At 44.0% G+C, this 19,634-nt stretch overlaps 1 protein-coding gene across 2 annotated transcripts in view; it reads left to right on the top strand.

Annotated features, from left to right (window-relative positions):
- The window catches only part of Adcy8 (adenylate cyclase 8), a 191,764-nt gene extending 181,291 nt beyond the window's left edge, over positions 1–10,473 (top strand). For both annotated transcript variants that reach the window (XM_090339406.1, XM_090339405.1), the window contains 4 exons: positions 3,432–3,578; positions 4,991–5,083; positions 6,850–6,964; positions 9,901–10,473. In XM_090339406.1, coding sequence (XP_090195532.1) covers positions 3,432–3,578; positions 4,991–5,083; positions 6,850–6,964; positions 9,901–10,388 — 843 coding nt within the window. In that variant the 3' untranslated portion in view covers positions 10,389–10,473. The remainder of the gene's footprint in view (positions 1–3,431; positions 3,579–4,990; positions 5,084–6,849; positions 6,965–9,900) is intronic.
- Positions 10,474–19,634: the final 9,161 nt, after the last annotated feature.

The raw sequence follows: 19,634 nt of genomic DNA, 5'->3' as shown, positions 1-19,634 counted from the left end.
ATCTTCCATATGTGCCTCCATGTGCCCTTCATCCTCCTGCCCAGGCTTTGCAGGGGAGGGCTGATCTTCCTGGGCTACTTCAACAACCGTCTCTGTACTCTAGCACCCAGTAGAAGGTGTGGAAGGGGATGCATGAGAAGAGATCTTTAGCCAAGAGCCAGTGGACCACACCTGTCATTCTAGCTACATGGGAGGCAGAGATCGTGGAGGATGGTGGCTGGTGTCACCACTGGGAAGTCTAGGGATGTAAGGGAGTGGAAAGGGAAACAACTGACAACCCAGGTATCATCATATCCGCTGTCTACACTGTGCTCATCTGGAGACTGATGAGCAGAGGAAATCTAGGAAATGTTGCAAGAGCATACCTCACCATTTCTTAGGAAAAGGTGCCAAGTTGCTGGATGCTATACATTTCCAGTTACTGAGAGTGCATCTGAGGGGCTCTGATTTTCTGGTACTTGCGGGATGCTGCTCATTTGGGCAGAGTGCCCTCTAATGTCCAGAGTAAAGCTATGTGAGAAGCAAACATTCTAACAATTGGATCTTGGGTGAGGGAGAGTAGTAGTCAAGGGAGCCCATAGTCTCTATTATAGAAGTAGGCACGCGGGACTCGGTGGCTCACGCCTGTAATCCTAGCTACTCAGGAGGCTGAGATCTGAGGATCACGGCTCCAAGCCAGCCAGGACTCTAAAGTACTAAAGACAGTGAGACTCTTATCTCCAGTTAACCCACTAGAAAAGCAGAAGTGATGCTGTGGCTCAAGGTTAGGGCGGTGACCTTGAGCAGAAGAGCTTAGGGACAATTCCCAGGCCCAAGGGTAGAGTGGTAGCCTTGTGCTGAAGAGCTCAGGGACAGCGCCCAGGCCGAGTCCAAGCCCCAAGACCAACATGAGGAAAAGGAGGAGAAGGAGGAAGAGGAGGAGAAGGAGGAGGAGGAACAAGAGGAGGAGAAGGAGGAGGAGGAGGAGGAGAAGGAGGAGGAGGAACAGGAGGAGGAGGAGGAGGAGGAGGAGGAGGAGGAGGAGGAGGAGGAGGAGGCAGCAGCATGTACTTCTGGAACCCAAGGTCCAGCTTGGGGAATTATAACATTATAGCTAATTATATATAACTCATTATCACTAATGAGTCTAAAAAGGCAGGTGGTAGTGAGGGATGGATACATGCTATACCGCCACATTGCACTTCATCCCAAAAGCCAAGGTGGACCATTGCAGGATTGTTAGAATGAAAGAGACCCAGTCAAGATCTGTCCCATGTCTTTACTTCAAGTAGGAGGCTCTCATACCTGCCTGTGCTCAAGGAAGAAACTGGGAGGGGCTGGGTTTTCAAACGTAATAGAAATTACTTAATTTTAGGAGACTAAAACCAAACCAGAAGAACTTGGTAATGTATTGAATCTGGGCACGATGGAGAGCCAGAGCTGATTTTGAGGTTGTGTGTAAGTTTGATAAACTACCAATTTCAATAGAACTAAGGAGCAGACACAGACCAGTTAGAAAGAAGAGGCACTGGGTTTTACAGTGTGATTTGAGGAGCGTGAGGGTAACCCAGATACGGATATTCAAAAACCAAGGAAAACTGACCTGAAGATGTAAATTTAGAAACTGCCATACATGGTAAGAATGCTGAAATGGAACAGATACTTGTGTAAAGTATTCACTGGGAAAAAAAAAAGTATTCACTGGGTCAAGGTCAAAACCATAGCAATCATCAACATTAAACATGGAGGAAAAGCAATAAACATCCTTGGAGACAGAAAGCAAAGAAAATAAAGCAACTTGGTCAAGCATAGTACATCAAGAGAATCAAGACCCTGAGTACACAATATACTAAGAGCGGCCAGTTAAATATGCATTGGTATGCATGCTTCAGTTTTATAGAATGATCTCATTCCAGCTTGAGATGGGAATAAAAAATGAGAAAACTAACTTGATAAGGTAGGAAATAAGGATGAAGAAGGACTGGTTGATGGACACAAGTATGTAGATTTAGGACATGCTTCTCTTTCTCTTATAAGAGGAAGAAGAGGAGAAAGAAGAGAGGTTCTTGGACAGGAGAAAGGAAAGAGAAAGAAAGAAAAGAATTGCTAAGGGAGTACATTGCTAAGGCGCTCAGGAGCCCATGAGAAGCAGCAACTTTCTGCTTTCTCTACAGGATGTAGAGTCAAAGGAAAAAATTCAAAAACATGACTGTAGACATGTGTATAGCATGACTATGTGGCTTAGAACAGAGCAAGGCACCACACAACTCACTCAGTGAGGCAGGAGTAAAGTCATCTGCCAAGAGGGAAAAAGTGGAGGAGTAAGTGAAGAAGAGTGGTAAGAGCTGGAACAGCCATTGAAAACAGAAGAAGGAGGTGTGAAGGACAAATGAATTGGAATTCAGAAGTCAGAGCTCGATGAGATGAAACCATTTATCTTGGATGGTCCTAATCCATACGAATGGTGATGCTATTATTACAGTGCAATGAATGGGATGCTTACGTCCTTCAAAACTCCTGTGTTGAAATCCCTACCCTCACGTGGTTGTATTAGGAGTAGGGGCTTGGGAAGGTGACAAGGTCACAAGGGCAGAGCTCTTGTGACTAGGTATGTTAATTTGCTTTTTAGCATCTGGGCAAACACCTGAGAGAAGTGAATCATTTCTTTGGGCTTCTGATTTCAGAGATTTCCGTCCATTGTGTCTGGGCCTACAGGAAGGCAGAGCATCAGAGCGGAAGAATGTGGTGGAGCAGAGCTGCTCACATCATGGCAGCCAGGAAGCAGACAGGAAAGAGCTGGGGACCAGGGAAATCTTTGCAGGATATACTCTCAGTGATCTCCCTCCTCCCACTAGGCCAAATTCTACTTCCTGCTATCTCTTCATTATTTTATCATAGCCGAAATCCCCATCAGATTCACTGATGAAAATGTGAAAGGATAAGTTTGTGCTCAATAATCTGAATCCAACCTCCGACCTCACATCTTCAATGCCTTTGTCTATTGTGGAAGACTTCACAGACAGACTGTAAATTTGGGATTGGGGCTTTTCTGAAAGAGACCCTGCAGAGTGGCCTTTCCGCCTACCATGTGGAAAGAGAGCTAGGAGGTGCCATCGATGAAAACTAAAGTGGATTCTTACCAGACATTGAATCTTCCTGTGCTTTGATATTAGGCTTCCCAGCATCTAGAAATGTGAATAATAATTTTCTGTTGTTTATAACAATCCAGTCTAAGGTGTGCTGTTACAGGAGCCTGAACATGCTAAGATATTGAGTATTGGTGTGATGGTGTCTGAGTCTCATTTTCATCCTCTCATGGGTTATCTGTGTGTGCATGTGTACCCAAGTACACACATATATATCTACAGGTACATACGTGTGTGCAGGAAACATCACGGCAGAACCTAACCTATGATGATCATTCTGGCTCACTCTTTTGTCTCTCTGCCCAGGAGCTATATTCTCAGTCCTATGATGCTGTTGGAGTGATGTTTGCCTCCATTCCGGGATTTGCAGACTTTTACTCTCAGACTGAAATGAATAACCAGGGAGTGGAATGCCTGCGCTTGCTGAATGAAATCATTGCTGACTTTGATGAGGTAAATCTCAGCCTCTCAAATTTACAATTCCAAGTATGCATCATTGGTGGTAGAGCATCATATTGTTTATTGAAGGGATGACCTTAGCTTTTCACCTTTACAGAATTCTTGGCTGCATTATAAATGTGGTTATATAATATCTGATTCATTTATTGCTATCACAGTTACCACCTGAGCTAATTGATGTTTTGATGAATATGCACATTGTAGAATGATTAAATCAAACTACATTTCACATTATTACCATTTCAATGAGGAAAAACACCTAAAATCTAGTCTCTTAACAATTGTCAAGTACATAACACATTATTATTAGCTCTAGCTACCAGAGTGTGCAACAGATTCCTTATTCCTCCTGTCTAACCAAAATATGAACAAGCTTCTTACCAGATATTTAGTTATAGTATATACAGGTCTACCCATGTTTATTTCTCTCTCTCTCTCTCTCTCTCTCTCTCTCTCTCTCTCTCTCTCTCTCTCTCTCTCTCTCTCTCTCTCTCTTTCTCTCTCTCTTAACAAATAATTGGAGCTCCTCATTTTGTGGCTATGTTTGTATATGCACACTATTTGTTTATCTTGAGCCAATGAGAAGCAACTCTTCTGTCCTTACTGAGATTGTATGCAAGGTATGCAATGCAGATCTTCAGACATCCCTCATGTTTGGCCTTTCAGCTGTTACTAGAACTTTGGCTATGAAAGGTCAATCTTGGGCTGGCTTCATCTGTCCACATTTCTCCCTCTGCCACAACACAAGTACAGTTTGCCCACTTTCTGCTAACTAACATCTGATATGTTGTCTGGGAAGAATGGGCCAAGCTCTTCTGTCCATGAGCAGCAGAGATGAATGGGGAGGGAACAAGTTAGAGCATGCCTTGTAGATGACAGTGAAGACCAGCTCTGACCCTCACTGGAACTGGATATTATGAGAGCATTCTGCACAATGCAAGGACTTGGTCTGACTCACTTGTCAGTGGCATCGTTCTAGCCACCATGCTGGGAGCAGAGGCAGGAGCAGGCCCAGCTGAAATCTGAGAATGGCTCAGGCTAGGGTGCCAGAGGGAAATGCACAAGTACCGAGTCCAAATGCATGATGAAAAGAAAGCCAAAAATGCTTGTTGAACTTAGAACATTGGTGATTGCTTTTTGAAGCTAATCAAGTAGACTTATTTTAGTCACAGCAGCACACTTTTTTCAAGGGTATCCATTCACACTCATCCAGGCTCAAAGCAAACTTGACATGTGCTTAACAAACACATGTTGACTGAATGCCTGACTGTAGAAAAAAGCAGCAGATCAAGTGTTCCCAGTCCTTAGGGTTATCCCTGTTTTTTTTTTTTTTGTTGTTGTTGTTTTGCATGGTGAGCCAATTGTCCAGGACACCAGGACTAATAACCTGTCTGGGTGTGTTTCAGCTGCTTGGAGAAGACCGCTTTCAAGACATTGAGAAGATTAAGACCATTGGTAGCACCTACATGGCTGTGTCAGGCTTGTCCCCCGAAAAACAGGTACAGGTCTCTTGCACTCAGTCACGTCTAGACAGGTATACCATGTGGCTGCAGCTGGTAAGCCCCTGTCACCAGGAGACAAGGGAGCAGTGATGAGCTGGGCAGAATGGGGCTGTGACAGTCAGGGGATGTACTGTTGGCCCCAGGCAGGGAGGGCTGCTGGGGGAAATGTTACTGCTCTGCTGAGGAATGTCTAGGCTGCTCACTGAAATTCTTTACTCACAAAGGTCTGAGCGAAGAAATACTCCCATCAGGATTTAGTTGTAGAGATGACCTAGCTCCTCAAATTAGGTTACTCTCTGTATCTTTACTTTTCCAATTATTTTATGAGTGCTGTTTTTTTCTCTTTTTAAATTATTTTTAGTCGTATGAAAGGGGTTTGATTTTAGTTGGTTTATGTGTACAATACATCTTGATCAATGCTACCCATTCCATTCATCTCCCATTTATCTGTCCACCTATCCTCTTACATTACCAGGTCTGTTTTCACATATGTCCCATGAAGAGCATGACTATATTTCTCCACCCTTTCTTTTGTTTATTCATCTTCCCTCTCTCCCACAACCCTCTTGACGAAACACATTTTAGCTTCGTACTTTTCATTTTGTTAAACTGTGAGCTAGCTTATTTTCTGATGCTTAGATTCATCTTTTCCTTCAAATTCATCATCATCAACATCATAATTCCTTCCTTCTTTGTGAAGTGTCTGACTGTTTACCAATTGCCAGGATTATATGGTCTATTCTCTGGGACTAATGGGTGGGTTAACTTGGATGTTTTGTGCTTCCGTCTAAAGCATTGCGTTCAGCAAATCCTCAACAACTGTTAATTAAATATAAATCTAAGTTACTCTGGGAGATTCAATCCTCATTAAATCTTTCTTATCCTTCCTGCTCACCTTCCAGCTGAAGTTTCTTGAATGTTCCGAGAGTAAGCTCTGAGGAGACATCATGCTTGTATATGCATGTGGCCTTTATAGCAGAAGTCTGAGGAATAGAGTTCACGTGACAGAACCTGTCCCACCCTCTTGATTTTGGAAATAAATTTTTTTGGAACACAGCCATGCCCATTCATTTATAATATATTCTTTGTGTCTTTCAAAGCAAAGGGTAGTATTGAATTGCTTACAATGAAGACTGTCGTCTGTAAAACCTAAAATATTTGCACTCTGGCCCTTTACTCAAACTATTTTCCCAACCTCTGTTCTACTGTAGCATAAAATTACCTTGCATGTTTAATCTCAGTCAAATATCCAGGCCTAGCCTACCTGTCACCATTCTATAGATTTAGAAACTGAGGTTGATTCGGAGGGTCACAAAGTTCTCTTGGGAGTTCCATGAACAGATGTTTATATGAAACATCCCCTGAATGGAATACTTGCGAAGAAATCAGACACAACTCCTGGGTGGGGAAGACCAGTGTGTATAAGCAGAAGAGCATATACATGTACACAATCATACACACACACACCACCACCACCACCATCACCACCACCACCACCACATCAGCCCACATCAGTAAACCCACAGAAGAATTCTCAATAGCAACAGCTGTGCAAGAAGGACGTGAGCCACACCCCCTGCGCTCTCCTGTGACCCCAGAATCTGGAGTGCTGACAGCTTGGTTTACAGAGGCTCAGGAATGTGGTTGTTTTCTTCTAAGGAAACTGTTCAGGTGGTGGGAGGGGGGATTAGGATAGAAAACTCTGAGTGCAGACATGCCAGTATTGGTTACAAACAATTGATCATGTTTCTTTCTGGCTGCAGCAATGTGAAGACAAGTGGGAACATTTGTGTGCCCTGGCCGACTTCTCTCTTGCCCTCACTGAAAGCATACAGGAGATCAACAAGCATTCATTTAACAACTTTGAACTTCGGATCGGTAAGCAGGGGCTGGGACAGAACTCCACAGAGCTGCAGCAGTCCCTCCCATGTCTTGGGCATCAAACCAGAGAAGCTTTTCTAGGCGATATAGCATAACCTTACTAAGCTTCTGCTCACTCATGACAGTAAAACAAGAACAAAAAATCTGGTAGGGTTGCACAAACACAAAGCAAATCCTAGGCTGTGGCTAACATAGCTTCTAAGATCCTTACCTAGTCTCCTTTGTACCTGTGCAGTGGTCACTAACAAGCCAAAAATTATTTAATTCTGCCTTCCATGATGATCAGTGGTGGTAAAGTCAGTGTATTATTCTTAGGTTATTATAGATAAAATGACCTCAGGCCAAAGGAGAATTCCACTCCTGAGGGTGTTGTATAGCAAGCAACCAGCAGAGAGCCTTACAGAATATTTCTTGTCCATTCAGCCCACCATACTCAGTCACAGGGATGTTTTGTGCAAAGTAGCAACACAGTAATCATTGCAGTTTAACATCTCTTGTAATTTGCATAATTTTCCAATTCTGTGTCTCTGCTGAGTCTCTAGAGCCTTAGAAAACTTAATCTGAAACTTTCTGCTCCAGTCCACGTTTTTGTTTTGTTCATAAGTAAATTCAGGCCCAGAAAAGGGAACTAACGATCCTAGCATCACACAGCCAGAGTCATGCCAGTAGCTGTTCCAAGCTTCCTGGCTCAGAGATGAATGGTATTCTGGCTGCCAAAAAGCAGTTTAAAATAACTTTTTCTGCTGTCTTTCTATTACGGATGTCCTCTGGCTGACTTGCTATTTAATTTCAATAGGTTTTCCTTTAGTGAATTCCAAGAAAAATGTCAAGAGATACCAATAGCTGACTGGTTAGAGTTGATGAATACCATCTGTTTTTGCTCTTTGGGATAAAATAAGTTATAGTTTATGATTTTTCTCTATTGGTAAGGTATTCCAGGCTTGTTCCTATGTCTTCCTTCAACTCTGCATATCCCTTCTGAAGCAATGGACAACACTATTGAGCCAGGAATAAAAAGAGGCCTTTAATCCTGAAGAAAGAGATGTTCTAAGTAAAGTCCAAAGACATTGGGATCCAGTCTTTGGCATGGTACTCAATGGCTGACATTGATTCACTGATCTCAGAGCTTAGAAAATATGTTTCTCAACTAGCCAAAACATCTCAAACTATGTTACATGTCTGCTCGAACGAGCTCTATGACTTTGGAGGAGACATTTAAGCTCTCTGAGCTTCAGTGTCCTTTTATATAGGTTGGATGTTGTTTATTTATCAGCATCCTTGCCTTCCTACCTTATGAGAATCAAATAGGACAATGGTTCTCAAAGTGCATCCACCATGGTGCCATGCCTTCTGTAGAGTGTGTGTGTGTGTGTGTGTGTGTGTGTGTGTGTGTGCTCGCACGCACGCACGCACGCGCTGCTCCTATCATTTTCCTCAAATTTCTGCTCACAAAGTCTTTCCTGCATACCTTCCTGCCAAATGCACTCCATCCATCTTTCCCTATCCTTATACCCTAATTGATTTTGCATTTACTTACTGATACTATATTACCTGCTTTTATGGGTTTTTTTTTTGTCTCTTATCAGTAGAAAGCAGGCCCCATGAGTGCCAGCTTAGACCTCTCTGTCTTCCCACCATTTCCCACACAGAGCAGGGGCCCAGTAAATGTTTATAAATGATAAAAAAAATCTCTCAATCTATTAGAGGAGACAGACATGTCTGCTGACACATTTAGTGAAAGGCTATCATGTCTTAAAAGAAGAGTTGGGCTTCTTAAAGAAGAAGGCATTTAAGCTATTTTTGAAAGCATTCACTCAGCAGCTGGCAAATAACAAATCATTGCTCGATCATATCTATAATCCTAGCTACTTGGAAGGATGAGTCTCCTTCTCAACTAAAACCTGGGTACCATGGCATGCACCTGTTGTGTCAGCTACATAGATGGATCTAGGCCAGTCTGGACAGAAAATTCCTTGAGACTTCATATCAATAAAAGAAGCTGGACACCCACGCTCACACCACGAACTGTGCAACCACTACAACAGGGAGTGTAAATTAGGTATATCATAGTCCATGCACTGCCCCCCCCAGCAAAAACTGAGGTCCTATCTCAAGATAGCAAAAAGATCTAGACATGGGACTGAGTGGTTGAGCCCCTGACTAGTAAGCACAAAGCCCTGAGTTTAAACTCCAGTATTGACAAAAAATGGGTTTTCCAAAAACTATGGGCTTGGGGAAAATCAGATTCCATGCAGAAAGAGAGGCAGGACTAAGGTGCCAAGGTTTATATGACAACAGGTTAGGTAAACAACTAACAGAGAAGTGTAGCACTGAGCAGAGGAAACTGAGAGGCAAGTTAGGCAAAAGTCAGATCAGAGACTTCCTGGCTTGTGATCCAGGAAGCACCATCCTAATCCTGGGGCAAGGAGTCCTGGTGGGCTGTCACTAGATCAGATTGTGCCTCTCCAAAAGACCCGTGCCCCCCTGCAGCAGTGGGAATCACAGGCTTCAAACGGACAAGGGGGAGATACAGAACCCCATCAGAAAGCCATCAGCATGGACTGAGGGGTCGCTGCTGATGGGTGGAAATAGAGAAGGAAAAGGTCTGCCAGAGCTGTTCAAGCAGTGTCAGCGGAAGGGGGAGATCCCATCAGGGCTTTACTCTCCTTCATGGGCCAGGAGAAGCCAGTGTGCCTGTGGAACAAAGCTGAGGTGCTGTGTCGAGCTCTCTCTGGCTATCAGGGACTAGGCTGATCAGTATCTGCTTTACATGGGAAAAGTGAGATCTACATAGTTAAGTAACTGGCCCACGACACACAGCAAATAAGGAACGGAGGCACCCAGAGAGTTCACACGCATGAACTCCTAGTAGAACAGGACACCAGGCTGCCCCCTCACCTCCCTGATAGCTTGCTCCTTTGGTTCACTTACAGGCATCAGCCACGGCTCCGTGGTAGCTGGTGTGATTGGCGCTAAAAAACCACAGTATGATATTTGGGGTAAAACCGTGAACCTGGCGAGCCGAATGGACAGCACAGGGGTGAGTGGCCGGATCCAAGTCCCAGAGGAGACCTACCTGATCCTGAAAGATCAAGGCTTTGCCTTTGACTACCGAGGAGAGATCTACGTGAAGGGCATCAGTGAGCAGGAGGGAAAAATCAAAACGTACTTTCTCCTGGGACGAGTCCAACCCAACCCATTCATCTTACCCCCCAGAAGACTGCCCGGGCAGTACTCGCTGGCTGCAGTCGTTCTGGGCCTTGTCCAGTCCCTCAACAGGCAAAGGCAGAAGCAGCTACTCAATGAAAACAACAACACAGGTATCATCAAGGGCCATTACAACCGACGGACTTTGTTGACCCCAAGTGGACCAGAGCCTGGAGCCCAAGCTGAAGGCACTGACAAATCTGATTTGCCATAAAAGCATTTTCATTGTGTTTCTTTTTTTTTTGTATTTCTTTTATATATAAAATAAATATACTAATAAAAAGGTTTAATTTTTTTTAGAACAAGAATGGTTTCATTTGTCTTTGAATGTACTCAGTCATGGATAATATAACTTTCTTTTCACTTGCAAACACTAATCCCATCTTTTTTTCTTTTAACTTTTTATGATCATCAAGTAGTTGTACAAAGGAAGTGCCACATAACAAAACAGTCTATGAGTACAGCGCATCTTGATTATGAAGGGACCCCTTTCTTGACTTCCCAAAATCCATCCACTCTAGGCATTTCCCATCTTTATGACAAAGGACTTGACCTGAGGCAGGGGCTGCAGAATCTCTGATAACAGCTCAGATTACAAGAGCAGCTAAACCATTTGGAGTTACCAGAATTCCCCCCCCCCACCCCACCCCCCTTGGCCTGCCAGGGAATTCCCTCCCCTTCCTTTGTCAGAGCAGTGTGCCAGAAGCCCACCGAGATGATAGGTCAGTTCAAACAGCAAAGGTATCAGTGGTTGCCCCAGCCATCAATCAACCATGTTGAATTCCATTGGCCACCTGTATATGGCCAGCCCAACCACATGGCTGGGGCCTATAAAAGTAGCCTGTAAGATCAGGCGGGGTCGCTGTCTCACTCACATCTTAGAGGCGGCCCTGACCGGTCAGTATGATTCTCGATGCTAGGGGCAGAATAAAACTCTGTTTAACTTAACTTCCAAATTCCGCTTTTGTGTCAGACTCGTTCCTTTGATCACGGACCCTAACAGATTAGTGTCACCCCTTCAACATTCTCACCCCCCCTTCGACCTAGCTCTTTCTTTACTTTCCTTAATGTTGTGATATATACAGTGGATTCTTTACCACATTCTTCCCCTTCCCCCTCACCTTTCTGTCCCTCTCCCCATGGTGCCAGCCCCCTTAGATGCTCGCATTTCCTGGTGTTGACTTTGTTGGGCTTTTACCTGGTCTTTCTAAAAAAAAAATTATATATATATATATACACACACACATATATATGTGTGTGTGTGTGTGTGTGTGTGTGTGTGTGTGTGTGTGTGTGTGTGTGTGTTGGGGTCCTTCTCAGGCATTTACGAGGGGGGGTAAAATGGCAATGGAACCCACGAATAATCCTGGGAACACAGACTCAGGAGACCAGACTCTTGGTGCAGATCTTGTTAGGGTCCGTGATCAAAGGAACGAGTCTGACACAAAAGCGGAATTTGGAAGTTAAGTTAAACAGAGTTTTATTCCGCCCCTAGCATCGAGAATCATACTGACCGGTCAGGGCCTCCTCTAAGATGTGAGTGAGACAGCATACTTTTATAGGCCCCAGCCATGTGGTTGGGCTGGCCATATACAGGTGGCCAATGGAATTCAACATGGTTGATTGATGGCTGGGGCAACCACTGATACCTTTGCTGTTTGAACGGACCTATCATTTCAGTGGGCTTCTGGCACACTGCTCTGACGACAAAGGAAGGGGAGGGAATTCCCTGGCAGGCCAAGGGGGGTGAGGTGGGGGGGAATTCTGGTAACTCCACCTGGTTTAGCTGTTCTTGGAATCTGAGCTGTTATCAGATTCTGCAGCCCCTGCCTCAGGTCAAGTCCTTTGTCATAAAGATGGGAAATGCCTAGAGTGGATGGATTTTGGGAAGTCAAGAAAGGGGTCCCTTCAATCTAACTTTATTTTAGAAAACGTGCTCACTAAATCCAGATCGAGCGGTGGCAGTTATTGGGTCTTTCTCAAATGCAACTGTCAGTCAATGGTGTCCTGAGACACGCCCCAGCTCCTGCTCGAGGAGGGAGGGGCCAGGCGTCCTCTGGCCCTGGACTGCTTCCTTCACTGAGTGTCCAGCAATGAGTCAGGGAAGCACAGGTGGTGAGCAGCCTGGGCTCCTATGCCAACAGCTAGGAGTCTATTAAATACACTTCAATGAATTCTCCTGCAACCACTTGCATGCCACCTAATCCATACACTTACAGATTTATAGGGACACTTAACATAATTTTTTCCAAATTTCTTCCATTTCCTTAGGAATGGTACAATATCATTCTTTCTAGTGAATGATTAAAATTCCATTGTGTGTGTATGTGTGTGTGTGTGTGTGTGTGTGTGTGTGTGTGTGTGTGTGTACATATGTATTTCACATTTTCTTGAACCATTCATCTACTAAGGGGCATCTAGGTTAAGTCCATGATCTAAACTATATGAATAATATTACAATGAACATGCTTGTGTTGCTGGCTTTATTGCAACCTTGTTTGTATTCTATTAGATACGTGACCAGGGGTAGAATTTCTGGCTCATAGGAGTAGTTCTTGTGTAGTTTTTTATTATTGTTTTTTGTTGTTGTTGTTGTTGTTTGGGTTCGTTTGTTGGTGGTGGTGGTGGTGGTTTTTGAGGAAATTCCATACTGCTTTCCAGAGTGATTGAGCAAGTTTACAGAGTTCCCTTCTGGCAAGGATGCCAGCACTTGTTACTGACATTTCTTAATGATCGCCCTTGTAACTGGGGTAGGGTAGAATCTGTGTTGTTTTGATTTGCATTTCCTTTATGGTCAGAGATGCTAAGCACTTCTTCATAAGTCAATTGGCCATTGAGCCCCACTTGCATCCAGAATATGTTGGGAATTACAGATAATTATGACCTAGTTTCTGATTTTGAAAGATTTATAGCTAAATTAAAATGAGAAACAAACAAAGTCAGACACTAAAGGAATAGTTGCCATTTTCAGCACTTTTCTTATGTCTGGACAAATACAAACTCTTTAAATCATGACTTCTTGAAATTTTCATACCTGTATGTTCATCAAAGGACTGGCTGTTTAACACCTACAATGTTCTTATGCTGTCCTGTGCTTCAAAGAAACCCTGGAAAAAGTTTATCCTTCATAGAATTAGCATCCTAGTTGGGGACATAACCCTCCAAAACTTGCCCCTCTTGTGATCCACTTTCTCTAACAGGTGTTCTGACTACCTTCCAAACATCTGTTCTATTTTGAATCCATGAATGTTTTCATACATTGGTAATATCAGCATCTTTAAAATCCATTCATTTCCCTAAGACCTCCACCTCTGAGCACTGCATTGGGGATCAAGCTTTCGATATATAAGCCTTTGGGGAAGGGAATATTTCATGTCCAACATGTCTGTAATCTATAAAACTCCTCTATCAAAACCAAGAGTCATTATAATTTCATCTTTGAGAATCTCGGGTTCAGGGTTCTGAGAATCCCCAGGGTCCTTCAGTCTAACCTGATGAGGATATTTCAACAAGATATAGACTTGGCATCACAGGACCCTGGAGACAGGGAGCTGAGACAACTAGGTTATGAGCTCAACAAGCAACTCTAGTAGAGAAGCAGGTCTTAGGAAAAGCACATCAGCTTTGAGGGCATAGGATTTAGCAAACATAGAAAAAATGTTGTGAATTATCAAGCTTTAAGCTCCACCAAAGCAATCAAGCCATGGTGAGCTGGAGCCAGCCCAGGAAGGAAGGCTTCCAGGCACAGGCAAGGTTTCTGAACCTTGACCTGGGACTTAGGAAAAATCCCTGGATGAAAAGTTGAGTTTGAATTCAGAGGAAACTAAGATAGGAAACATTAGGCCTATGGATGCTGCCAACATGGTGATTAGAGGGGTGCCACTGGGACACTTCTCCCTGAGCTTCTCCCTGACTCAGTGATAAGGAGATTCCAAATAGAAAAGATGGAGACAGATAGTCCATCCTGGGAGGTGTGGCTTCATTCAGGGACAAATCAAACAGACACAAGACAAGAGGGTGCTGAGACTCTCCATTAGAGTAATGAAAACCTACCACATGGGTATCTGGCGTAAGTGCCAATGCATCCATGCCAAAGTGCTGAATCCCTAGCTTTCCATATTGAGGAACAAGAGACAGGTTGGCAACTGAACTGTGGTTAGAAGCAAATGATCGAGTCTCTTCTTTGGCTTCATGTACAGTCAAGAGGAAGCAGTGAGAGCAAAGTATCTTACTGAAACTGGAGGTATAATTCTGGTTGCCTGCTCTTTTGGTATGCTCAAATCACTTACTAAAAGAACTGGAAATATCCAGTGATTTCTAGAAAGTCAGTATAACTCAGAAACCAGGCCATCCTAGAATGTCAACTTTACCCTCTGTCTCCTAAGCTCTACATGGAAGACCTATGGCATAAGGATAGAAATAGCAAGAAAGTACTTATGCTGAAGGAAAAGAGTCTAAAATGGCAAGATATAACTAGAAATCAACTGTATCCCTGATGTAAGATATAACTAGAAATCAAGTGTATCCGTGAGGTAAGATATAACTAGAAATCAAGTGTATCCCTGAGGTAAGATATAACTAGAAATCAAGTGTATCCCTGATGTAAGAAAACTATGCACAGATCCCCCCAAAAAAAACCTTCAATAGCTTTGCATTCTTGATTTAATCTTTGGGGACTAATGCAGGTTGATAGACATTATCTGCCATTTATCACCCTGTATAGGGAATCTAGTATCCTATAAGATGTTGACAAAATAGTAAAAACCAACCCTGCTACAGCACCAGCAATGTACTCAAAGGCATTTGTGCAGAGACAGGATTTGGGGAGTTTTAACTTCAAAATAAAGCCTCCCAAGAGAGGCACTGGCAGTTCACACCTGTAATCTAGCAACTCAGGAGGCTGAGATCTCACAGTGGAAACCAGCCTGGGTAGGAATGTCCTTGAGGCTCTTGTCTCCAATCAACCACCTAAAAAGCCTGAAGCAGAGCTGTGACTCAAGTGACAGAGTGCAAGTCTTTAGCAGAAAAGCTCAGGGACAGTGCCCAGACTTTGAGTTTAAGCCCCAGGACCAGCACAAATAAGTACTGGCATGGAGCTCCACAGAGTGTCCCGGTGTGTGAAAGGAGTTCCAGAGCCTCCGTTACTGCTGCAGCCTTCCCCTTCTAGATCCAGTAAGAGAAAGGGTGTTGATGCTTATTTCCTCCCTTAACATTTTTATTCCAGACCATAGGCTTTCCTGACACCCTGGCCCAGTGTCTGCCATCATTTCCAAGTGAAAATGTTGCTCTCGCATTAGCTGTGGGCTCCAAACCACTGAGCCCAATATTTTATTGATGGTTTACCAGGGCACAATGCCCTGCAGACTAACAGTGAGTACCTATTTGAATTATTAACTGTATCTTGGCCTCACACTTGCAGCTCCTACCCCACCAGCCCAGAAGATCAAATGGCCATTCCTTGGGGGAACATCCAAGCATTTCTAGTTGACTCTGTGAACCTGACTTGACGTTTTATATAATAGAAAACATGACAACAGCAATCTTGTTTCTGTTTAGAAGTAATCAGTTCACTCGTGATCTTCTCTTGATAGGCAGAACCCTACTATGACATTATCATTATCATCATCATGAGAACTAACATTTTCAGAGTGCTTTATAGTTCAGAGTTTACAGAAGCAAACTCGTTTATTTTCCAAGTATGATTTCAACTGCTCTTCATAACAAGCCCTCAGACAGAGAGATTATTATCCCAGTTTTCCAGGAAACCAGGGCTCATAAAAAGTAATAAAAATAAACTGTAAGGCAAAGCTCTATCTAAACAGGCACTGTTAAATCTGAAAAGAAGTTGATGGTCTTGTGTGGTCCAATCTTATTTAATAACAGGCCAGAGACCCTGATTCCTTGCTCTGATCTTTCTCTCTGCTTCCACAAACAGGCCAGCCTAGTGTCCTGTCTCCACAACAAATAACACAAAGCTTAGCCAATGCTCTCTTCTCAAAGGTGCATAAATGCTCACACTACCTCACACTTGGATATAGACACACATGCTCCCACAGCTTGACTCTCTCATATGTTCACACTTCTATTTTACACTTAGACACTCACATGCACCCTCGTTCCTATTCTCATACGCAATATACTGATGACACACTTGTATGCTCATATACAACACACACATGCACTCACACACTTACCCACATTCACATTTTCACATGTTCACAGTCCTACACACACACACACACACACACACACACATATATATGCATGCGTAATCTTACACATACACATTCCCCCAACACCAAAATGGTGGTTATTCTAACTGAGTGAGACGGGATTTCAATGTCCCTTTGATTTGCATTTCCTTTATGTCCAGGGATGGTGAGTGTTTCCTTGAGTACTTCCTGGTCATTTTCACTTCTTTTGAGAATTGTCTGTTCTGTTCAATTGCCCACTTATGAGTTGCGCTGTTGATCCCTGAGAAGTTTCATTTAGAGCTCCCTATATATTCTTCGTACTAATTCCTTGTCAGATGCGTAGCTGGCAGTTTCTCACATTCTGTTATCTGTTTCTGAAGTCTAGTGACTATTTAGTCTAGTGACTTTTTAGTTTGATGTGATCCCCTTGAGGAATTTCCATTTAAGGAGCGAATTCTAACTTAAGGTATAAAGGTGCTTTAAATTTTTTTTTTACCTTAATGCATTACATTCTATGCTGTCTTCCTTATCCATAGAACTATTCCTTCAGGGACACGGCTCTCTCCTTGCATCAAAATTTTTTAGAAACAGCTCAGCAAAGGAATCCATTCAAAATGCTTCTATCCCTCCCTGGGCCCTCCTCACCCGCTTCCCCATGGCATTCTATAAGGCCTGCTGTTTCAAAGGTTTAGTATCCTACACACGCACACTCAAGCACACACGTGTGGGATGTGTGCCATGAGAGAGGGCTATTACACCATCCTCACACTTCCTCTATAACCAAGGAAGTACCACAATTGAAATTTCACAATTGAAATATTTCAGCAACCGAAGAAAAATGGAGAAAAGCTCTTCCCTGGGAAACTTCCCTTGTTCGTTTTTTTCCCTCCCTCTTACCCGCACTGGGAAAGCCAGTGGTTACTGCCAATGACGGATGGCCTACGCCTTTCCTCCTGAATGCCATCTCACCTCCAGCTACAGCCCCACCACCACAGGGCAATGGTCGCCAGGAATTGAGGAAGGGAGCAGTTGGATCTCCTGGAATCATCATCGAACAACTTGTCAAGGGTCTTTTTGAGAGATAGATTCCAACCCTGCAGAAATGACCCAAAAAACCATTGAACCTATCCAGGCTATAGGCCACTGTGACACTATGCTTCACGTACCAGCTATGAGGACAATACCCATTCAAGGTAGCTCTGAGAAACTGCAGGACAGATGGCCCCTGAGACTGCACAACAGCAAGGGAGACCTTACCATCCTGGAAAACACCTCTGCTGGGACTCCTCCCCTGACACTTTCACCGCCCTCCTTCTGAAATAAACATCTGCTCCGGTGAAAGTTAACAATCCTTTGCAGGTGTTACCTGCCCTTGGGATCAGTTAGTACCTTTTGAGGAGGAGGAGGAGGAGGACCCCCAGGCTTGGACAGGGAGGTGCAGGTCGGAAGGATTCCCATTCCTTTTGCAGCAACCCTCTCTTTGCCACATCATGATGCTGCAGTAAAGGTCAACACGGAAGCAGAGCTGAGCTGGATCTGGAGAGCAGCCTGGTGAGCTAGATGTACTCAACCTCAAAGTGGAGGCCTGGAGTGATGACAGGAGGTAAGAGTCTAGGCTGAGCTCATAATTTTGGAAGGTGAATTGGATGCAAGAGGTGAGATGGCCCCAGGTTTGGAGTCTCAGGGTTAGAAGGATGCTTCTTGCTCATATATCAAAGGGAGCAGCAAATGCAAATGATCTTCAGACCAGGGGAGGTTTGTTGCAGATTAGTGGAGCTCAGATGCCTGATGCTGATCTGGATGTGAGTGGTTGCACTGCAGCCTGTGCGCCTTGACCTGCTTGATCCTGAAGGGAGCATTCAAGCCGAGCAAGCACTGCCTTCTTCCTGGTTCCATCAACTGTAGGTCACGATGTCCAGAACACCTCTTCCCCTCTGTCTGCCACACCACTCCACGGGGTTTCCTACATCTTCATTTGCAGCCACCCATGTGCTATGCAACCCCAGTACCTCCAGACATCAATCACCACCTCTGCTGATAATTCTCAAGTCGAAGTGGCCTGGGAAGTCAAATGTCTAAGCATTTCCAGGACGGCCCTGCCTGGATATACTTTAAACCTGCGGTCAAAAGCACCACCGTGGCTGCAAACTTGCTGTTTCCTGGACAGCTGGTTACATCCTAGTCCTGCTAAGGGATAACTTGCAGATTCTCCAGCCTCTCTTCCTCCTTCTCTTTTCCCCTCCTGCTCTTGATCCCTTTCAACAACAACAACAACAACAACAACAACACACACAAACACACACACAGAGAGAGAGAGAGAGAGAGAGAGAGAGAGAGAGAGAGAGAGAGAGAGAGAGAGAGAGAGAGAGAGAGAGAAATTATTCCTGATTTTTCCTTTCTGAAATGTTTGTCTGAGTTGAGGCCTGCCTTCCTGGAATCAAACAGAGCCACGTCATCTACTGGTTAACTTGTGGGTTATAGAAGCAAGTTGAGCTGGACTGGAATCCATCTCCTAGCTCGGTTATGCTGGGCAATTTACTACACTTTTGGGGAGGGCAAGGGAACGGGATTTCACTAGCTGGCCCGGGCTGGCCTAGACTTTATGCACAGGATAATTAGTCCAACTGAGCTATTCCCCAATGTATTCTTCTTTTCAGGAATCACGTTGTACACCACATAGCTTTCATTTGTTGTTGGAAAAAAAAATAGACTACTTGGGCAAGCTAGTGTCATAGAATCTGCCCAGCCACAGACTAAAATGAGCCAGAGCTGGAGGGCACTTGTTTTATAGAGAAGATAAACTCAGAATGGACCAGACTTCCTGAACATTCATTATGGGTCCTAAATAAACAGAAGGGAAGTCCTATGAAGGCATCCCACCAAGTATGCAGACTACACCCATAGAAATAAGAGCTGCTAACCAGGTCCAACGAGCAAGCCATAGAGGCCACAGCCACTGCCAGGCTGTGTGGGAACGGACCATACATGACAGTGAGCACAAGTTGCTTGGCACACAGCCGTGTGGGTAGAATCTAAACTCTGCCATTTCTTGCTGAGGGACCCAAGACAAGGGTCAGAGTGACTCAGTCTCTGTTCCAACAGGCGTGCATGGAAGTAGTAAAAAAAAATACTTGTGAAGAAACTTGGAGAGATTTCACAAGAAATTGTGTGCAAAACTACATGCCTTGCACAGGACAAAGAGTCCATAAACAGCAGCTAATGTAAGCATCTGTCTTCGTTCACCCCTTGTTGGAGAAGAATATCTG

The sequence above is a fragment of the Megascapheus bottae genome, chromosome 9 (assembly GCF_031878675.1).
Source record: "Megascapheus bottae isolate mThoBot1 chromosome 9, mThoBot2.hap1, whole genome shotgun sequence".
Classification (NCBI taxonomy): domain Eukaryota; kingdom Metazoa; phylum Chordata; class Mammalia; order Rodentia; family Geomyidae; genus Megascapheus; species Megascapheus bottae.
This window is presented reverse-complemented; position numbering and strand designations above follow the sequence as displayed.